This window comes from Dromiciops gliroides, chromosome 1, assembly GCF_019393635.1.
Source record: "Dromiciops gliroides isolate mDroGli1 chromosome 1, mDroGli1.pri, whole genome shotgun sequence".
Classification (NCBI taxonomy): Eukaryota; Metazoa; Chordata; class Mammalia; order Microbiotheria; family Microbiotheriidae; genus Dromiciops; species Dromiciops gliroides.
This window is the reverse complement of record NC_057861.1, coordinates 51,171,129-51,187,968: the sequence shown is the minus strand read 5'-3', so window position 1 is coordinate 51,187,968 and position 16,840 is coordinate 51,171,129. Positions and strand designations below refer to the sequence as shown.

General features: G+C 46.7%; 1 protein-coding gene across 2 annotated transcripts in view; it reads left to right on the top strand.

Annotated features, from left to right (window-relative positions):
• Positions 1 to 16,840, top strand: part of FKBP8 (FKBP prolyl isomerase 8) — a 36,548-nt gene extending 19,708 nt beyond the window's left edge. For both annotated transcript variants that reach the window (XM_043976330.1, XM_043976329.1), the window contains exons 3-9: positions 10,339 to 10,511; positions 10,857 to 10,945; positions 11,981 to 12,198; positions 12,410 to 12,582; positions 13,037 to 13,114; positions 14,798 to 14,935; positions 16,508 to 16,840. In XM_043976330.1, coding sequence (XP_043832265.1) covers positions 10,339 to 10,511; positions 10,857 to 10,945; positions 11,981 to 12,198; positions 12,410 to 12,582; positions 13,037 to 13,114; positions 14,798 to 14,935; positions 16,508 to 16,594 — 956 coding nt within the window. In that variant the 3' untranslated portion in view covers positions 16,595 to 16,840. The remainder of the gene's footprint in view (positions 1 to 10,338; positions 10,512 to 10,856; positions 10,946 to 11,980; positions 12,199 to 12,409; positions 12,583 to 13,036; positions 13,115 to 14,797; positions 14,936 to 16,507) is intronic.

Below are 16,840 nucleotides of genomic sequence, written 5' to 3'. Positions count from 1 at the left end.
TATAGGTTATATATGTACAATCACGTTAAACATATTTCTACATTAATCATTCTGTGAAAGAAGAATCAGAGCAAAAGGGAAAAACCTCAAAAAATAAAAACATAAAAAGTAGAAATAGTATGGTTCAATCTGCATCTAGATTCCACAGTTCTTTTTTTCTGGATTTGGAGAGCATTTTCCATCATGAGTCCTTTGGAACTATCTTGGACCTTTGTATTGCTGAGAAGAGTCAAGTCTATCACAGCCGAGTAACACACAATGTTGCTGATACTGTGTACAACGTTTTCTTCGTTCTGCTCATCTCACTCAGCATCAGTTCATGTAAGTCCTTCTAGGTTTCTCTGAAATCTGCCTTCTCATCGTTTCTTACAGCACAATAGTATTCCATTATATTCATATACCACAACTTGTTCAGCCATTTCCCAATTGATGGGCAGCCCTTCAATTTCCAATTCCTTGCCACCATAAAAAGAGCAGCTATAAATATTTTTATGCATGTGGGTCCTTTCCCCTTTTCTGTGGTGTCTTGGGATACAGACCTAGCAGCGGTACCACTGGGTCAAAGGGTATGAACAGTCCCATAGTCCTTTGGGTATAGTTCCAAATTGTTCACCAGAATGGTTGGATCAGTTCACAGATCCACCAACAATGCATTAGTGTTCCAATTTTTCCACAGCTTCTCCAACATTTATTATTTTCCTTTTTCATCATATTAACCAATCTGATAGGTGTGAGGGAGTACCTCAGAGTTGTTTTAATTTGCATTTCTCTAATCAATAGTGATTTATGGCATTTTTTCATATGGCAATAGATAGCTTTGATTTCTTCATCAGAAAACTGCCTGTTCATATCCTTTGACCATTTCTCAATTGGGGAATGACTTAGATTCTTAGAAATTTGATTTAGTTCCCAATATATTTTAGAAATGAGGCCTTTATCAGAAATACTGGCTATAAAAATTATTTCCCAGCTTTCTGCCTCCCTTCTAATTTTGGATGCATTGCTTCTGTTTGTACAAAAACTTTTGAATTTAATGTAATCAAAATCATCCATTTTGCATTTCATAATATTCTGTCTCTTGTTTGGTCATAAACTATTCTCCTTTCCACAAATCTGAGAGGTAAACTAGTCCTTCCTCTTCTAATTTACCTATGGTATCACCTTTTATGTCTAAATCATGTACCCATTTTGACCTTATTTTAGTATAAGGTATAAGATGTTGGTCTATGCCTAGTTTCTGCCATACTGTCTTCCAGTTTTCCCAGCAGTTTTTGTCAGATACTGAGTTCCTATCCCAGAAGCTAGAATCTTTGTGTTTATCAATTACTAAAGTCATTTACTACTGTGTCTCCTGTGTCTAACCTACTCCATTTATCCACCACTCTATTTCTTAGCCAGTACCAAATAGTTTTGAAGACTGCTGCTTTATAGTAAAGCTTCAGATTTGGGATAGCTAGCCCACCTTCCCGTGCATTTTTTTTTATTAGTTTCCTTGATATTCTTGACCTTTTGTTCTTCTAGATGAATTTTGTTATTTTTTCTAACTCTATAAAATAATTTTTAGGTAGTCTGATTGGTATGACACTGAATAAGTAAATTAATTTAGGTAGAATTGTCATTTTTATTATATTAGCTCTGCCTATCTATGAGCAATTGATATTTTTCCAATTATTTAGATCTGATTTTATTTGTGTAAAAAGTATTTTGTAATTGTGTGCATATAGTTCCTGGGTTTATCTTGGTAAACTCTCAAGTATTTTATATTGTCTACCATTACTTTATTTTATTTATTTATTTTTTTGGGGGGGTGAGGCAATTGGGGTTAAGTGACTTGCCCAGGGTCACACAGCTAGTAAGTGTCAAATGTCTGAGGCTGGATTTGAACTCAGGTCCTCCTGAATCCAGGGCCAGTGCTCTGTTCACTGCGCCACCTAGCTGCCCCCATTACTTTACTTTTATTTATTTATTTGGGGGGGGGGGGGCGAGACAATGAGGGTTAAGTGACTTGCCCAGAGTCACACAGCTAGTAAGTGTCAGGTGTCTGAGACCGGATTTGAACTCAGGTCCTCCTGAATCCAGGACCAGTGCTTTATCCACTGCACCACCTAGCTGCCCCCCCCCCATTACTTTAAATGGAATTTTTCTTTCTATCTCTTGCTGCTGGACTTTGTTGGTCATGTATAGAAATGCTGATGATTTATGTGGATTTATTTTATATCCTGCAACTTTGCTAAAGTTGTTAATTGTTTCAAGTAGTTTTTTAGTTGATTCTCTAGGATTCTCTAAGTATACCATCATATCATCTGCAAAAAGTGATAGTTTTGTTTCCTCCTTGCCTATTCTAATTCCTTTAATTCCTTCTTCTCTTACTGCTAAAGCTAACATTTCTAGTATAATATTAAATAATGTTGGGATCTTTTTCAAGAGGTGATTGATAAATTCTTTAAATTTCTATTTTACCCTCTGGTTCTGGGATATTGGGGCAGTTTTCTTTGATAATTTTTTTTTTTTATTTAGGCAATGGAGGTTAAGTGACTTGCCCAGAGTCACACAGCTAGTAAGTGTCAAGTGTCTGAGGCCGGATTTGAACTCAGGTACTCCTGAATCCAGGGCCGGTGCTTTAACCACTGCGCCATCTAGCTGCCCCGATAATTTCTTGAAAGATGATGTCTAGGCTTTTTTTGATCATGGTTTTCAGGTAGTCCAATAATTCTTGAATTATTTCTCCAGGATTTGTTTTTCCAATGAAGTATTTTACATTTTCATTCTTTTTATTTTGTTTTATTGTTTCTTGATGTCTCATGGAGTTATTAGTTTCCATTTGCTCAATTCTAATTTGTAAGGAATTATCTTCTTCAATGAGCTTTTTTTTTTTTTTTAAAGTGAGGCAATTGGGGTTAAGTGACTTGCCCAAGGTTACACAGCTAGTAAGTGTCAAGTATCTGAGGCCAGATTTGAACTCAAGTCCTCCTGAATCCAGGGCCAGTGCTTTATCCACTGTGCCACCTAGCTGCCCCCTTCAATGAGCTTTTGTACCTCTTTTTCCATTTGGTCAGTTCTACTTTTTAAGGAGTTCTCTTCAGTGAATTGTTGTGAATTGTCTTTTTACTATTTGGTCTTTTTTGTTATTAAGGTCTTATTTTCTACCTTATTTACCAAGCTGCTGTTTCTTTTTATGATTTTGTTATATATTTTCTGTGTCAAGATAATGGAATGTGATAGATGAGGGGATTTAGCAGATACTCAGGGGCCCACCCGGAGATTGATCTAAACTGATTGAATTGGGTGAGAGTGACTGCTGACTGGCTTGTAAGCATATCTGGCTGGTACTTAAGAGGGTATTATTCTCAGAAGCTAAAAACTTTGAACTTTCCATTGAGACCACCTTCGGGTACAGTGAACCAATGAATTTGAATGACGCTAGCCAATCAGCTTGAAGAACCTCCCATTTCTGGGAAGGGAACATTAAGGAGGAAGTGGATGCTGGCAGAAGAGTTCGCTCTCTTTGGTGCGAGACATCAGTGTGGTGGCAGAAGACTTCAGAAGCGGGAGGTTTAGGACTGCTAGGATTTCCATGCTATGAGAAAACTGTCCTCCACCTTTCTCTTTCTTTACTATCTTATATCTTTTAATAAACCCTTAAAAAACCTAAACTCATTTATCAGTGATTTTAGCCAGTTTCCCCCCAAAACTGGGGGGTGGGGACAGATTAGAACTCACATTTAGAATTTTAAATTACACATCTCATTTCTTTTCCCAGTTTTTTCTCTGCCTTTCTTATTTGACTTTTCAAGTCCTTTTTGAGCTCTTCCAGGATTCTTTTGGGTGGGGGGGAGGGGGAATAGCTGAGACCAATTCACATTTTCCTTTGAGGCTTTAGATGTAGCGGTTTTGACTTTGTTGCCTTCTTCTTCTGAGTGCGTTTTGATCTTCCCTGTCACAATAGTAACTTTCGGTTGTCAGGTTATTTTTTGTTGTTGTTTGCTATTTTTTGCAGCCTATTTCTTGACTTTTAACATTATGTTAAAGTTGAGCTTTGCTCCTGGGTTGAGGGGGCACTGTCCCAAGCTTCAGGTTTTTTGTGTATCTGTTTTCAGAGCTAGTTTGGGGGTATGTAAGTTTCTGTTTCTTCCAAGGTGGTATGATCTAAAGAGAGATGTGGTCATTATTCTCCTGGCCTGTGGTCTGGTCTGTGAATGACCACAAGTACTCTTTTTCACCCTGGAACTGTGACCAGGGTACCCATTCCTTTATGGTTGCAAACCCTGGGGTGTTAGTGCTCCTCCTCCCCCAGGGTTGTGACCCAGAACTAGCATTACAACAGAATCCTGCCCTCAGTGCCAGCCAAGGGTCCCCTTTAATCTCCTTTTGACCAGTTGTCTGACCCCCTTATTGTTTTTGGGCTGAGAATTCTGGAAGTCACCACCATCAATTCAGATGCCCCCATGCTGACCTTCTAAGTTGTCTTGGGCTGGTCCTTTCACTCTGACCTTTTGTTGGTTCTGCTGCTCCAGAATTCATTTTGAGGTGTTATTTTAAAGTTGTTTGGAAAGGAATTTGGGAGAGCTCAGGTGAGGCCCTATGTGTACTCCACCATCTTGGCTCCACCCCTCCACCCCCCCATTTGTTAATTGACTCAGAGCATCATTCCCAGTTTTACTTGGTATCTGTTGGCCTTGTGTTCCTGTGCCTGGTTATTTTGTTTTTGTTTGTTTGTTTGTTTTTTTAAGTGAGGCAATCGGAGTTAAGTGACTTGCCGGGGATCACACAGCTAGTAAGTGTTAAGTGTCTGAGGCCAGATTTGAACTCAGTTACTCCTGACTCCAGGGCCGGGTGCTCTATCCACTGAGCCACCTAGCTGCCCCTGTGCCTGGTTATTGATGGGCATTATGACTCCTTAGAAGCTGCTGGTATCAGAAAACAGTTCAATTTATGTGTCCCAGATAAGACTGCTGGGTCCATGACTATCATATGCTTCTAACTATTTCTTCCATCAGTCAACAGAAAACAGAAAGCCGTTGTCACTCAGTGGAGTACAGGCAGTGACCATTTATTTATTTATTTTGTTTTTATTTTTGCTTTTTTAATCATAAAAGTATTTTGTTATTTTCTAGTTACATGTAGAGATAGTTTTCAACATTTGTTTTTGTTTGTTTGGGGTTTTTTTGTTTTTGTTTTTTTTGGTAGGGCAGTGAGGGTTAAGTGACTTGCCCAAGGTCACACAGCTAGTAAGTGTCAAGTGTCTGAGGCTGGATTTGAACTCAGGTCCTCCTGAATCCAAGGCCAGTCCTTTATCTACTGTACCACCTAGCTGCCCCCAACATTTGTTTTTATAAGATTTTGAATTCCAAATTCTTCTTCCTCCCATCCCTCACCCCTCCCCAAGACAGCAAGCAGTCTGATATGTTATATATGTACAATCACATTAAACATATTTCTGCATTAGTCATGTTGTGAAAAAAGAATCAGAACACAAGGGGGAAACCTCAAAAAAGAAAAAAAAAACAACCAAAAAGTAGAAACAGTATGGTTCAATCTGCATTCAGAATCCATAATTCTTTTTTTCTGGATGTGGAGAACACTTTCTATCATGAATTCTTTGGAATTGTCTTGGATCATTGCACTGCTAAGAAGAGCCAAGTCTATCACAGCTGATCATCACAAAATGTTGCTGTTACTATGTACAATGTTCTCTTTGTTCTGTTCACTTCACTCAGCATCAGTCCATTTAAGTCTTTCCAGGTTTTTCTGAAATCTCCCTCGTAGCTGGCTGTCTTGGTCAGTGCATGGCTAGAAGGGCAATTCTAGCAGTGGCCAAAGAGAGTGTGGTCTTGAGAACATAATGCATTATGTAGGGCATGTTGTTGGCTCCATGCTGCCATACATGAGGGCAGCTGGTCCCCAGGGAGCAACTAATCTAAACCTGAGATACCTTAACTTAGCAACAACAGTAAATTACTGTAAAGAAGAATGCCCCCCTTCCCCGCCACACACCAGCTTCCAGACATATGAGAGACCCAGCGGAGAACTGTTAACAGTTGCCTTGTTAAACATCAGCATCTCCACAGGATCCATGGAGGGGTTGAAGAAGAAATGACATGCTAAAACAGATCACTTACATCCTGCTGAGCTGCAGCATCCCAGGTGAGGGATGACTCATCATCGCAGAAGAAAGAGAAGAGTGATGGACACTTGTGGCGCCTGTTCTTTTTGTTAAAAGAAAGAAGGAGCCTGTGCTTTATGTATTACCAACAACAATGTCCATTGTTTGTGATCAGTGTTTTGTTTTTATTGAAACCTTTTGTTTTTTACATCACAGTAATCTCCAAATACATCCCTCCTTCCTATTTCCCTGCCTAGTGAGCCTTCCCTTATCATAAACTTTTTTTTTTTTTAAGGAGAAATAAGGTCTTTAATCAGGGCAGAAGAGCTATAACTCTGAGTATCGAAAAGCAAAAGAGTGCTAGGAATACCCCGTAAACATTTTTAAAGAAAAAGAAAAGTAGTTCAGCCAAACCAGTGCTTGGACTGAGTAGGCCACATTTAGATTGTTCCATACCCATAGTTCCCCACCTTTGTAAGGGAATGGAGTGGATTGCATTTCCCTACCTCTTCTCCAGGGTCAATCTTGACCACTGTAATTACAGAAAATTCCATCTCATTTCATTGTTGCTTCTGTTTACATTGTTGTCATCATGTTCTCCTTCTGCTCACTTTATCCTGTATCAATTTGTATAGGTCTTCTCGTGTTTCTCTGAAGTTTTCAAATTTGTCATGTCATTACCACTCAGTAATGTTCTGCTGTCTCCATGAGCATCATCTCTCTAGTCATTCAACAGTTGAGAAGCAAGTATTTTTAGTTCTTTACCACAGCAAAAACTTTTGCTCTGAATAGTGCGGTGTCTGTGGGATAATCTGAGAATGGGATTTTTTGCCAATTTAAGTTGTATTCACTTGAATGGTTGGAACTTCCATGATAACTACATGTGTTATTCTGTTGGTTCTGCTCTGTTGACTCCACATCACTTCCTGCCAATGCTCATTTGGAGGCTTGAGTGCATGTTCTACTTGGGGGAATTTTAACTAGATAATTATTATCCCCTTCTGGTTTTTCCAGTTGCCACAAATGGTGATATACTAGAAGGAATTTAGGAAGTATTGCTAAAAAGTATGTCATAGAGAAGAAACTGAAGCTCTTGGGCCACAAGTGGTATTTTTCACTATTATTGAGTTTCTCAAAAGATAAGTGGTCAAAGGATGTGAATAAATAGTTCTCAAAAGAAGAAACTCAAACTATCACTGACCATTTGAAAGACTACTACAAATCAACAGTCATTTTTAAAATGCAAACAAAATAAAACAACTCTGAGGTTTCATTTGTCTCTCATCAAATTTGCAAAGATGAACAAAGATTGCAATAGGGAGATAGAGTCAAGATGGCAGAATAGCAGGAAGAAGTACAGTCAAACCTACCTCTTTTGCTATCCCCATTTTCCCTAAGCAGATCTAGAAAATGCACCAGACCTTGATGCAATCCTGAGTAGGAAATCCAAGGGAAAAAGTCACAGTGAGTCATTTTTCTAGCCCAAGTTGACATAGGCCACTGAGGGGTGCAGTGTAGCTAGGAATGGCCCATGTGGAGCATTCCAGCACAGAGGGGTCTAAGCTTGTGAAGCATGCAGAAATAGATGTATATTGTCATGTCTGTGACTCACTGCTCAGCTCTGGGCCAAAGGTCTAAAGCAGACTGAGAAAGAGACCTCTGCCTAAGGGTGGCACTTCAGGGTGAGGACTGGTCATGTGTCCCAGACTGTACACCAGTGAGGAGTAAGCAACAGTAGTAGCAGCAGTGGCTCTGTGACTTTGACCCCAGGAGGGCTTCAGTGTTTCCGTTCCAGACTCCAGCCCAGTCTGAAACAGCAACAGAATAACCAGGGCAGGAATCCCAGGCCAAAGTCCACTGGGCTGACAGTGACTGAGTCCAGCAGCAGTCAGCTGGACTCCAACCAGAGGCCAACCCACAGGCCTGTTGCTCAGACCCAAACCCAAGTCAGGAGATTGTGGAGCTTGGACGAGGGGGACAGTGATCAGACTACCCTGGAGCACATTGCTTTGAGAGCCTAAGCTGATGTCCTGCACTCTCACAACACTCACTACTCCAAGAACTAGCCCTGACATTCCCTCCAGAAGCATGCAGAGTCTGGCCCTCCATCAAGTATGAAGTCAGGAAGCAGTCTGGAAGAATGAGCAAACAAAAAAAGAATCCCACCATAGAAAGTTATCGTGGTGACAGGGACATAAATCCAGAAGAGAAGGAACCTGGGAACTGACATGGCCACTTTGTTTTGCTTGACTTGACGTGTTTGTGACAAGGTTGAGGGGGTTGAGGTGGGAAGTAGAGAAGGTGAATTTTTTCTAATAAAAAAAATATGGCAACAATTAATGTTGTAGAGACTTTGGGGGAATAAGCAGATGAATATGCTCTTGGAGCTGCTGTTGTTCTAATTCTATAAAACAACTTAGAATTATGTAAGACAAGTCATTGACTATTTATGTCCTTTGGCCCATCCTTGCCACTAACGGGCACATCCTACAAGAAGGTCACTGTCAAAAAGAAAGTTACTGTATATAACAAGGTATTCAAGTGCTTGCTGTGGAAGCAGTGGAACCCAAGTATGCGACCATTGACCACACAGGGCTGGACAGATTGTGGAAATCAGTGTGGTAGAGTACGCTTTTGCTGAAAAGTGACAAACATGAGGAATTCAGATAAATCAGTCAACATTTATTAAGTGCCTACTCTGTCTCAGGCACTGGGCTAGGCACTGGGGCTACAAATAAGAAAAAGAAACCATCTCTGCCCTCAAGGGTTGTTGCTGTCAGAATCTAATGAGACACAATTTATTTAAAAAAAAAAAATCAAGCCCTAATTTGTAGAGCTTGCTGACTTCTGAGGTGTAAGTCAATGTTTATTCTGAACATTTCACAACCGACTCTCAAGCCATTGTCGGTCTAGTTCCAGCCCAGCCCTGGCTGCAGGGATTTGTGCTTGCTCCCAGACTGCTTGAACAGTTTGATCAGTGGCTCAGACAAAGGCATTGATGGCATTAGAGAATTTGATAGATGTGCTGCAGAGCCCAGGAGTGTAGCTCACACCCCAAGTGGCAAAATCAGGTGCCAGAAAGGCCTGGCCAGTCTAGCACATTGGGCTGAAGCCAGGAAGGGGAGATGTAAGAGGAATACATGCCAAGTGTTATTATTGAGTTTAAAAAAGAAAGTCACCTCAAGTGGAGAGGGAAACCTGGCTGGATAGTTCAGCTCAGAAAGAACTTGGGCTTTTCATTGCTTACAGGCTTCCGTTTCATGAGTCAGCAGCTCTACCAGGAGCCCCCAGAGGTCATGCAGGCTGAGTCCAGAAAGAGAAGCCTAGTGTCCAGGACGAGGGGATCAGGGTCCCTATGGACCCAGCCTGGGTAAACTGGGCACTGCATTTGGCGAAGGGCATCCAGGCTTGACTAAAAGAAGTTGGGATGTCTAACCTGGAGAAAGCGTCAGCTTGTGGGCAGGCCCGGAAGCAGAAGGGGAAGGTTCGCACGAAGGGCACCAAAGCTGCCCCCAAAGGGTGGTGGGGCCCTCTTCCCTGGAGGCCCTCCAGCCCAGGCCAGTTGGTCACTCTCTGGACAAGGGGTCTGACCAGATGGGCATTGGGGAGGCCCATCTTCTTTGGCATTCCTTATAATGTGATAATACAACATTGCATCCACATGCTGCCCTTTGGTCAGCCATTCCTGTTAGAAAACAGGGAGTTTGTTTCCGTTTTCTGCTGTTACCCTTAGTACTCATGTGAATATTTCCTAGATGGGCTTTTTCTTGTTGTTGGAAGGTACTTTGTGGACCGTCTGATCTAATGTCTAATGAGACCCAGAGAAAGAAAGTGATTTGTCCAGAGTCACCAGCTAACTGGGATTAGATTTGAGACCAAGTCTCCTTCCTCCCAGTGTGGTTCTAGATCCTCCTCTTCCCCTCTCACCTCACCTCTGTATCTTCCTGGTATCTCACGTGCTTGCAGACCTTAGTGCAGCCCCCTGATGCTCAGCACTGTGCCTGACTCCTAGTAGATGTTTAATACATGATTGATTTGGGCTCTCAGTAACGTGAACATGCCTTCCTTCCGGCGATGGGATTCTGATCCGTGCCTTCCTGTGGATTCATCCCTAGGGATCCACCCAAGGCTGGGGGCCTCCCTTGGGCTCTTGACATCTGGAGGAGACCAAAGGAGCATATAGGCTTGAGCTGGAAATGGAGGGGATGTCTCCTTGTCCTTTCTCTCCCTCATAGGTAACGGACTGCTTAGAAAGAAGATTCTTGTGGCTGCCCCGCCTGGGGCTGAGCGGCCCAGCAAGGGCCAGGATGTGACAGTGCAGTTGAAGGTCTCTCTTGAGGACGATGGAACACAGGTGGAGGAACAGCCTCGCCTCACCTTCACCCTGGGAGACTGTGACTTTCTCCAGGTGCTGTAAAACAAGGGAATGGGGGTGGAGTGCCTAGGGCCCTGTTTACAGAGAGCAAAGCCTGGGCTTTGGGGCATAGGGGCCTGAGAGGCAGCTGGTGGCACAGCCAAGAGAGCGCTGGGCCTGGAGGCAGGGCCCAGGCACTAGCTGTGTGGCCCTGGGAAAGGCACCACACCTCTGTGCCTCAGTTTCTTTAGCTTTCCCCTGGTGGTTGTGAATATTTGAGAAGTACTTATCACAGTGGTGGCCTCAAAGTAGGCACCATATAAATGCTTATTCTTCCTCCCTACCCCTACTTGTTACTCATCCTCTGGGATCTGGGGCATGTCTTTTTTGTTTCCGAAGGCTTTGGATCTGAGTGTGCAGCTCATGAATGTGGGTGAGACAGCCCTGATCATCGCAGATGCCAAATACTGCTTTGGAGCTCATGGCAGGTGAGAGAGACTAGAGGATAGGGTCAGGGCTGGCAGGGCCCTTAGAACACTGGATATCAGAACTGGGAGGGCCCTTAGAACACAGGATGTCAGAGCTGGGAGGGCCCTTAGAACACAAGATGTCAGGGCTGGGAGAGCCCTTAGGACACAGGATGTCAGGACTGGGAGGGCCCTTAGAACACAGGATGTCAGAGCTGGGAAGGACCTTAGAACACAGAACATTAGAGCTGGGAGGGCCTTTGGAACCCACAATGTCAGAGCTGGGAAGGACCTTAGAACACAGAATGTTAGAGTTGGGAGGGCCCTTAGAACACTGGATGTCAGAGATGGCAGGGCCCTTTAAAAATGGAATATTAGAGCTGGGAGAACCCTTAACAAATATCTGGTCCAACCCCTTCACTTAACAGGTTGGATAACTAAAATCCAGAGAAGAACAGTGTCTAGTTCATATGGTGAATTCATGACAGAGGTCCTCTCAAATGTCCAGAATCTTTTCTCCCCAGTGAGACTAAATATCTTGGGCTCTTTTTCCTTCCCCCTTGGAAATAAAAGGTTTCCTGGAGTTCTCTGGACAGCTCCCCAGCAAGGGGTCCGGGGGCAGATTCTCCCAGCTGAATAGTCAGGGTCAGTGTTCATCTGGTTCCTGACAAAAGTGTCCCCGAGGCCAGGGGCTCTGCTTTTCCTGCTCCCCTTAGTAACTGGGTGATAGACAAAAGCCAGTGCTACCTGCTCCTCCTCAGAGAATGAGAGGCTATGGCAGGACTTCCTAAGAGGGAGAGCTTCCCAATGAACAAATACTGCCTTGGTAGGGAATTACTCAGTGTCTGAGCTGGAAGAGACCTTAGAGTGACCTGTTAGCACCCTCTCATTTTTCAGATAAGGAAACTAAGACCTAGGGAGAGAAAGTGAATCATCTAGAGTCAGAGCTGGGAATTAGACAGGAGCTGGAAGACTGTCCCTGCCCCGCTCCCATTCAGGGACTCTGCAGAGGAGCCTCTAAGATTCCCTGATTTCTTGGTCCCTGGGGCCCCACAGGAGTCCTGCCATCCCTCCCAACTCAACCCTTCGGCTGGAGGTGGCTCTGCAGACAGCAGTAGATGGGCCTGACCTGGAGCTGCTTAGTGGGCGAGAGCGCATCAACCTGGCTGACCACAAGCGGGAGTGTGGGAATGCCCACTACCAGCGGGCCGACTTCGTCCTGGCTGCCAACTCCTACGACCTGGCTCTCAAGGCCATAGGTGCCAGCTCCAAAGGTGCTTCCCCATGGGGCTCAGGGAGTGTCCATCTGCGGGGACGGGGCGGGGGGGGGTGGTGTCCCTGGCCTTGGTCCTGGAGCCCTTGCTGTAGGGCCCTCTCCTCTGCCACCAATGCACAGCTGTCTTGCCTTGGCCGAGGCTGGGCCCTGCACCTCTCTAGGGGTTCGGTCAGGTTGTGTGTTAACGCTCCTTTGCACCCCTGTGCCAGTTGATGTGAGCCCAGAGGAGGAGTCAGAACTGTTGGAACTCAAGGTGAAATGTCTAAACAACCTGGCTGCCTCACAGCTCAAGCTGGACCATTATAGCGCAGCCCTGAACTCCTGCAGCCTGGCACTCAGCCACCAGCCAGATAACATCAAGGCCCTGTTCCGGAAGGGCAAGGTGAGCCCGAGGTGACCAGCCCTGCCCCAAGTCCACCTCCAGCCTCCTCAGGGCAGCCCCAGGCACACAGATGCTGCATCCTTGGGAGTGTTCTGGCCAAGGCCATGCAGTTATTATGGGACTGAGGGTCACAGACAGACTAGCAGAGGTCAGGGCTGGGAGGGCCCTTAGAACAGTAGATGTCACAGCTCGGGGAGAGAGGGCCCTTAGAACATGGCATGTCAGAGGTGGGAGGGCCTTAGGATCATAGAACATTAGAGCTGGGAGGGTTTCAGAGAGTTTCAGAGGAAAGTGAGGCCCAGAATCTTTTCTCCCCAGTGAGACTAAATTTCTTTGGGAAGGGGGAGGGTTAAAGTCCTTCCTTTCTCTTGCCTGAGCAAGGCTTGGGGCTGAGTAGATGGGGAACTTCAGCATGTCCTTGAGGACTGATCCATCCTAGCCTGCCCTTCTGTAGGTGCTGGCACAGCAAGGTGAGTACGCCGAGGCCATCCCCATCCTGAGAGCGGCCCTCAAACTGGAACCTTCCAACAAGGTAAGTTCTCAAGCACTTTGGTGCTGGCCTCTTGGAGAGAGGTGGGGAGGGGGTCTTCCCTGGAAGCCTAGCTTCCCCTTCCCCCGCCCAGGGACCAGGATGTCTCTCCAGCCGAGCTCCCTCTGCTCTGACAGTCTGTAATCTTGAGGGTGGACTGCTCCTCCCAGGGATGGCCACTCTTTGGGGAGCAGGCCAGGTTCCCTCCCCGTCTTCCTGCCTTTGGGAGGCCCTTGGGAGTTGCAGAAAGAGCTCAGTCTTTGGGGTCAGAGGACCTGAGTTTGGATCCTGGCTTCGCTCCTTACCTCCTGTGTGACTGGCAGGTCATTTCCCCTCCCTGGTCCCTCTCAGCTCATCTCTCCATGAGTCTGCCTGGCAGGCTGGAGGTCAGGGGGAGCCCTGGTCCTTCTTCACGAGGCAGGCACCATTAGACCGTGCCCAAAGGAGGTCTTCCTGCTGTGCCCCGGGCTTGCCTCTCTGCCTAGTGCTGGCCAACATGGGGCTGTGCCCTTTGGTCCAGCTTGGGTCCCCGTATCCATATGACCCCTTCTCTTTGGCCAGGCCTCTGCCAAGCCTTGGCCCAGGACTTAAGAGTCTGAAGTCAGTCCCTCAAAGGCCCAGCAGGTACCAGTTGTGTTCTTGTCAGGAGATAAGCTCCTGAGGCCTTAGCACAGGGCAGTGCAGTGAGACGGATTTCGAGCCAGAGCCTGGCTCTGAGTCTGGCCTCTGCCACCTACTTCCAGAAGACTCTGAGCGAGTATTTCTTGGGCCTGATAAGAAGGGTGTTGGACTAGATGACCTCTAAGGCCCATCTGGGCTCTGAGTTTGTTAGGGATCTTTGAACAGTGCTATCAGACTCAAATAACCCATGTTGTGTCATATATATTTTCTTCAACATTTACCAATTACAGTTTGGTCTGATTCAGAGCAAACTTGAGAGTCCAATGGGCTGAGTTTGACCCTCTGCCTTAGAATACAGGATGTCAGGGGGAGAGGGCCCTTAGAACCCAGAAGGTCAGAGCTGGGAGGGCCCTTAGATCCAGGATGTTGCAGCTGCCAGAGATCTTTGAACACACTAGGTCTCATCCCTCACAGGAAACAAGACTGGTCCAGGTAGTCTCCTCTTAGTGGCTCTCAGGACTAGGGAGATATTTGGGGGGTTCATGGGGAGGCGAAGTAGCTTCCCTCAGGTTATCTGCTTCCCTGTCTGCCCCAGCCCCTCCACCAACTCACTCTTCTTCGTCTCATCCTGAGTGTCCTAGTCCCATCCTAGTTGAGCCCCTGACTCCCCAGCCTTAGCTTCCCTGGGGAGAGGGGAAGTGTCCTCTCTTCTGTACCTCCATTTACTTTATCTCCTCCTGGGAATCCAGAAGCACTTTCCCTTTATTCCCATCCTTACATATTTTACTGGTGCCCCCATTGTTTATTATGCCAAGGTCGGGGAGGGGGGTCCATGAGGCAACAGGAAGCATCTGGGGTGTGATTGAACCGTCAGGACATTTGTCTTGTCTGTTCCAGTAGCTAGCTCTTGCATCCCCATTTCCCATTACTGGTAGACTGAGACCCTGAATGGGCACTCCCTGGCAGCTTCTCCAGGGCTTTGGAATCTCTATTTCCCTCCACCTGCATCCTTTCCCAACACTTTTTGGGGTGGCCCTCTTTGGCTCTCATCTTTTCTCTTTGCAGACTATTCATTCAGAGCTCTCAAAGCTGGTGAAAAAGCATGCTGCCCAGAGGCACACAGAGACTGCCATGTACAAGAAGATGCTTGGCACTGTTGGTGCCAGTGGACTGCCCACCAAGAGCCCTGCCAAGGGCCCCCGGGTAAGGGACCTGGGGTAGGAGGGTGAGGGGGGCAAGGAATCCAGAAGCTTCTCCAAGTATTCAGTTTCTGGTCTGGCTAGGACTTGATATGAAGGTGAGGGGCCCCTTTGTACTGTTGGCATGCATTGCCATCTCTGGCAGTGCCAGGGAGTGGGGCCACACAGCCTGAGTAGCTCTGCCAGCTCTGAGCCAAGTCACTGGTTAGTGTCACAGTTGTAGAATTTTAGGACTTTGAAGGACTTTAGTATGTCAGCAGTAGGAGAACACAGGATGCCAGAGCTGGGAGGGCCCTTAGAACACAGGATGTCAGAGCTGGGAGAGCCCTTAGAACACAGGATGTCAGAGCTGGGAGGGCCCTTAGAACAGAGAATGTCAGAGCTGGGAGGGCCCTTAGAACAGAGAATGTCAGATCTGGGAGGGCCCTTAGAACACAGGATGTCAGGGTTGGGAGGGCCCTTAGAACAGAGAATGTCAGAGCTGGGAGGGCCCTTAGAACACAGGATGTCAGAGTTGGGAGGGCCCTTAGAACACAGGATGTCAGAGCTGGGAGGGCCCTTAGAACACAGGATGTCAGAGCCGGGAGGGCCCTTAGAACACAGGATGTCAGAGTTGGGAGGGCCCTTAGAACACAGGATATGAGAGCTGGGAGGGCCCTTAGAACCCAGGATGTCAGAGCTAGGTAGAACTTTTTAATGGAGAGGGAACTTTGAAACCAGATAGTATTATCATCTCAAGTGAGAGCTAGGGATGGAGAAGGGGGAGGGGCTTCTCAAAGCTCATCTGTCAGGTCAGTGGCAGAGTTGGAATTATCAGCCTAGGTGGAGGATCCCTGAGCTCCCTTCCTTGCCTTGGTTCTTGCCCTGGGGTAGACATACAAGGCCTGAAGGGGAGAACCTTCCCTGGTGGCCGTTAGGGAAGTCCCGGGGCAGAATGAGGTTCAGCCCTGGCCCTCTGGGTTCCTGCCCATCAGCCCCAAGGAGGGCTTCCTTTGTTGCCATTCCTCTGCTAGGCCGACTCTGGAGAAAGGCAAGAACAAGAGTTAGTCCTCCCAGCACCCTCAGAGGGTTCCGTTCTAGGCCAGGAGGCAGGGACACATCCAGGCAAATTCCAGTGACCCTTCAGGAGATGTCCCAAGGCCCCAGATGGCAGTTGCCAAGTGCCCTCGGATCCGAGAGGAGCTCAATGCTCCCTGTAGTCTGGGGTAGTCATGAAAGGCTTCCTGGAAGAGGTGAGCTTTGAGCTGGCCATCCAAGACTAGGAGAAGGATTTGGAAAGACAGAAAAAAGGGTGAAAGAGAAGCATCCCAAGGAGAGATGGAGTGAACAACTTCAAGGAAGATGACATAAGGGCATTCTGGGGCCTGCTCATGCAAGGCCTTGAATGCCAGGCTAAGGATTTGGGCCTTTTCTCTCTAGCTCAGAGGGGCATGGCCAGACCCCGGGCCATCTGTCGTCCCGGTCCCAGGGCAGGCCCAGCAGCAGGGCTGGGAACAGACTTGGGGGGATGGTGGGTTGCTCAGGGCAGAGAGCGGTATTGTAACATGTTCCTTTCCTTTTGTGCTTTTTCCTACAGTCCATTCCGTGGAAATGGCTCTTTGGGGCAACCGCTGTAGCCCTTGGGGGTGTGGCTCTGTCTGTGGTCATTGCTGCCAGAAATTGAAAGCCCGGACAGACGGATGCTGCCTCCTGCCCTCCTGGGCTCCCCTGTACCTTCCAGCCCCTGGCCCGCATCTTCCCTGTCCCTTTCTTGTCCCAAAGCCTGACCTGCCCCAGCTCATCTACCACCTTGCGGTGACCTAGGATTGGGTCAGTCCCTATGAACAAATGAAGAACACAGAGCACCCAGGCGGGGGGGGGGGGGGGCACGTCTCCCTCCCTCTTCAGTCCTCCCCACCAGAGCTGGGGG